This window comes from Etheostoma cragini, chromosome 21 (genome assembly GCF_013103735.1).
Source record: "Etheostoma cragini isolate CJK2018 chromosome 21, CSU_Ecrag_1.0, whole genome shotgun sequence".
In the NCBI taxonomy this organism is placed as follows: domain Eukaryota; kingdom Metazoa; phylum Chordata; class Actinopteri; order Perciformes; family Percidae; genus Etheostoma; species Etheostoma cragini.
The window spans coordinates 1,243,513-1,247,035 of record NC_048427.1 but is presented as its reverse complement, the minus strand read 5'-3'; the positions used below and the strand labels follow the sequence as shown (position 1 = coordinate 1,247,035).

At 39.3% G+C, this 3,523-nt stretch overlaps 1 protein-coding gene and 1 long non-coding RNA gene across 6 annotated transcripts in view; one reads left to right on the top strand and one right to left on the bottom strand.

Moving 5' to 3' along the window:
- LOC117937008 (SRC kinase signaling inhibitor 1-like) overlaps positions 1-3,523 on the top strand; it is an 89,528-nt gene that overhangs the window by 46,343 nt on the left and 39,662 nt on the right. For all 5 annotated transcript variants that reach the window (XM_034860613.1, XM_034860614.1, XM_034860615.1 and 2 more), the window contains one exon: positions 369-395. In XM_034860613.1, coding sequence (XP_034716504.1) covers positions 369-395 — 27 coding nt within the window. The remainder of the gene's footprint in view (positions 1-368; positions 396-3,523) is intronic.
- LOC117937017 overlaps positions 540-3,523 on the bottom strand; it is a 15,567-nt gene continuing 12,583 nt past the window's right edge. The window contains exon 3 of the long non-coding RNA XR_004655080.1: positions 540-551. This is a non-coding gene — a long non-coding RNA (uncharacterized LOC117937017). The remainder of the gene's footprint in view (positions 552-3,523) is intronic.

Below are 3,523 nucleotides of genomic sequence, written 5' to 3'. Positions count from 1 at the left end.
AGAAAGCAGGTTTAAGGATTCCCCCCCCTGCTGGAGATCAGAGAGAAAGCAGGTTAAAGAGTCTCCCCCTGCTGGAGATCAGATAGAAAGCAGGTTAAAGAGTCTCCCCCTGCTGGAGATCAGATAGAAAGCAGGTTAAAGAGTCTCCCCCTGCTGGAGATCTGATCTAATGCAGGTTTTAGGCACTTCCACATTTGCAGCACTTCGCTGAACTGGATGCTTTGTCCATTAATTTCAGTTAATTTTGTAGTGTTGGTGTTTTGTAGCTTTAACAAGACAAAATGTCTCACAGTCAATCCTTTTCCCCTCTTTTACCCTCCCTGTCTCTCCTCTGTCTCCTTGGCTCTTTGTTTTTCTTTCCCCGCTAGCAACAACCAAACTACTGGAGCTTCAAGGTCAGTGCCAACACTGTGTTTGTGTTTCAGCGTAAATCCGTCCCTCTGTGTGGATTTGTCTTTAATAGGATAAGTTCTCATTGTTTCTTTGCATGCCTGCTTGCCTTCCCTTCGTTGCAATTACATGTTGGCGCACACTCTTGTGTTTAACTCTCTCTTGTGCTGCATGCTGTGACATTTCTGTTTTAGCAACAGAATTCTTGACTTGAAATGAAGGTTGATCGGTGGCTCAGCTGCTGTGTTTTAGATCTCTGTCCTTCTGTGTGAATGTTCGCTCTAGTTTAGCCAGAAAGCAGAAGGTTAAAGCTCAGATTTCTGCTCCTGCTTTCCAAAATTTGCTCTTTAAAAGGTGTTGTATGGAGCTCATTAAATCCATGTGTCCACACCTGTGATGGTCACACTGACTCAAATGGGTCTGGTGTTGTGCTCTGTGACTTTGACAGAACGTTATAGGCAGGATTAACCTTTAACTGTTGTCCTCGGGTCAAATTTGACACATTTTCAAAATGTTTCTACTCAGAAATTCAGAAATGTGTTTCATTCAATCAGATTAAAAATAAATAAATAATGTGCATAGTTCCCTACACCGCTCTTCACAAGTAAATTAAAGGATCAGTCTACTTCTTTCATTGAATTTGGGTGTTTTATTAAATTTTATAGCATAAGAAAAATGAATTGATAAAAGAATGATGAAAAAAGTGACAACAATTTTGGAAAAAGCTTCTAAAACGTGGGGAAAAACCCCAACAAAACATTGGAAAAAGTAAAAAAAATTGATAAATGTGACAAAAACATTGGTGGAAAAGCAACAAAAGGGTTGAAAAAGAAACCAAAACATTGAATTCTTTTTAATTTTGACCCAGAAAAAATAATAGTTGCATGATCGATAAGAAGTCAACACAAGGGTTAAGAAAGTAAAAACGTCCTTTTTCTGTTCCAGCACTACAACATAGCAACTCTTAAATGGGCAGATTTCTTTGATCAAAGTAAACAACATGAAGTGACGGATGTTAATGGTGGGAATCTAAATATACAATGATTGACTTTTCTGCATTAAGCCATCATTTTTCAACGGAAAATCACAATACATGTTAGAATTGATTTCTTCTCCCCCATAACTGATATGCATGTGTTTCCTGTGCAGCATACACATTTTCTTTTATTAGAATTCAAGTGCAGCCTCCTGTAGGTGAGAACATAATGTGCCTCAGTTGCGAGTTTGACTGCTGCCAGGCCTTGGGGGCACTTCCACCTGAGCTGTTATTTGATTTGCTGGAAGAGAGCTTGTGAGCGGTCCCAACTCTAGAAATGTAGACAGCTGTGAAAGTGCTGTGTGGTGAAAGATTATTCATGCCCTCTTATTTCTTGAGGTAACTTTAATGTAAGATGTACTGTATTACAGCGTTTACCTAGTGACAGGAAATATGAGCGATGGGATTAATCGTCTTCAGGAGCCAAGGGTAAGCCCACGCTGTTACCAAACGCTCAGTTTGCCTCCAGGAATTTGTGATCCACTCGGTTGCCTCTGAAAGTGTGCCTACACCATCAAAATGAAACCTCATTTTCAGATATTATTATATATATATTTTTTTTTACCAAGCACTGGCAAGGCTGGGATGTTATTAGTGTGAAATGTGAAATGCAAACGTTGATCTGAAAATGGAGCCAGTAGCAGTCATCAGTCGCTGCCAGCATCACGCTATCTCTCCTATTAGTCTGGTTTCAGGTTTCCAAACTGGGGAACTTGACTCCCATTATGTGCCAATAAGAATGCAGAGAGAAATTATGGAGAGAAATGACACCAGTCATGTTTGGACCAAAAGTGTGAATTTATGATCGTAGCCAAAACCTTTGGGGAGAAAACGTGGGCTTCTTCATTGAAAGGAGCTTTTTTTTAGAGTGAGAATTAAATCCGACCATTTACTTAGAACAATCACACAGCAAACCTGTTCTTCCATGTGCTGAAAGTATAATAAACTCATGTGATTATGTCTATGAGGGTCAGTTCAACCAAATTATAAAAAAGGAAAAGTTATCACTTTACCATTAGTGGTATCAGCCATGCAGAAAGCTTTGGATGAATACAGCCATGTTCTTCTGAGATTTAGTGGGAAGTACCTTTTTTCGTAGAAATAGTCCCAAAGAAATGGTTCTTCTTCAAGTTCAAGTACAAGTTCAAGACCTTTATTTGCCCCCAAGGGGCCAATTCATTTTACTGCAATAGCAAGAAGTTGACATCCAGTACATGACAACAAAGACGACAACATGGATTTAAAAATACAGGATCAGACCAAATGGGGAAATAAATACAACATTAAAAGTTTAAGTCCGAGTGTTCCTTACGTCCTATTCGTTAGAGAGTTACGTAGAGAGATAGCAGAAGGGACAAAGGAGAATCTATATCTATTTGTTTTGGCTGGTGGTCAACTGGAGCAGGAACCAGAGGGTAGCATCTTAAATGCTGCATTCAGGGGGTGAGAACTATCGGACATGATGGATTCTACCTTTTTAAGCCCATGTCTATTGTACAGATCATCTGCTGAATCCCAATGATTTTGCTGCTAATATCTGGCGGACTTGGGGCACGTTTTCACCCTCCAGTAGGTGGTGGGACATGGTCTGCATGTGTCTTCTACGGGTGGGTCCATAAGTGCTCTGCACCCCCATCCCACGTTCCAGTCCTGGCCTGTTAAGGGTCTTCCAGTTTAGCCATGAAGCCACAGAAATGGATAAATAATTGAGACAATTGCTGAAGGAGTGTTTTTAAAAATGTGATTTTCTTTAAACACTCCATTCACCTTCATTGCATTGGGGAAGAGGAAGAAATCTGAAGATTGTCATCGTGCTTAGAAAGATCTAAATGTGTTTAGCAGCTCTTCAGCAGTGTGCAAGTACAGGTAAATAAGTAAAGAGTCACAAATTAAAGTAAATAAGTAATAGCAAATCAAAATGAAAGCAAACTATATACAACACAAGCAGTACAATGAGATAAAGTGTCCTTAACAGTACAATGTATAAAATAATATCTAAACGATCTACGTGGTGAGATGGCACTAAAGAAGGTCATTTAGAAGTAAAATATCTCCAAAGTAGAGCACGCACGATTGATAAAGGATTTTTAAAAATAT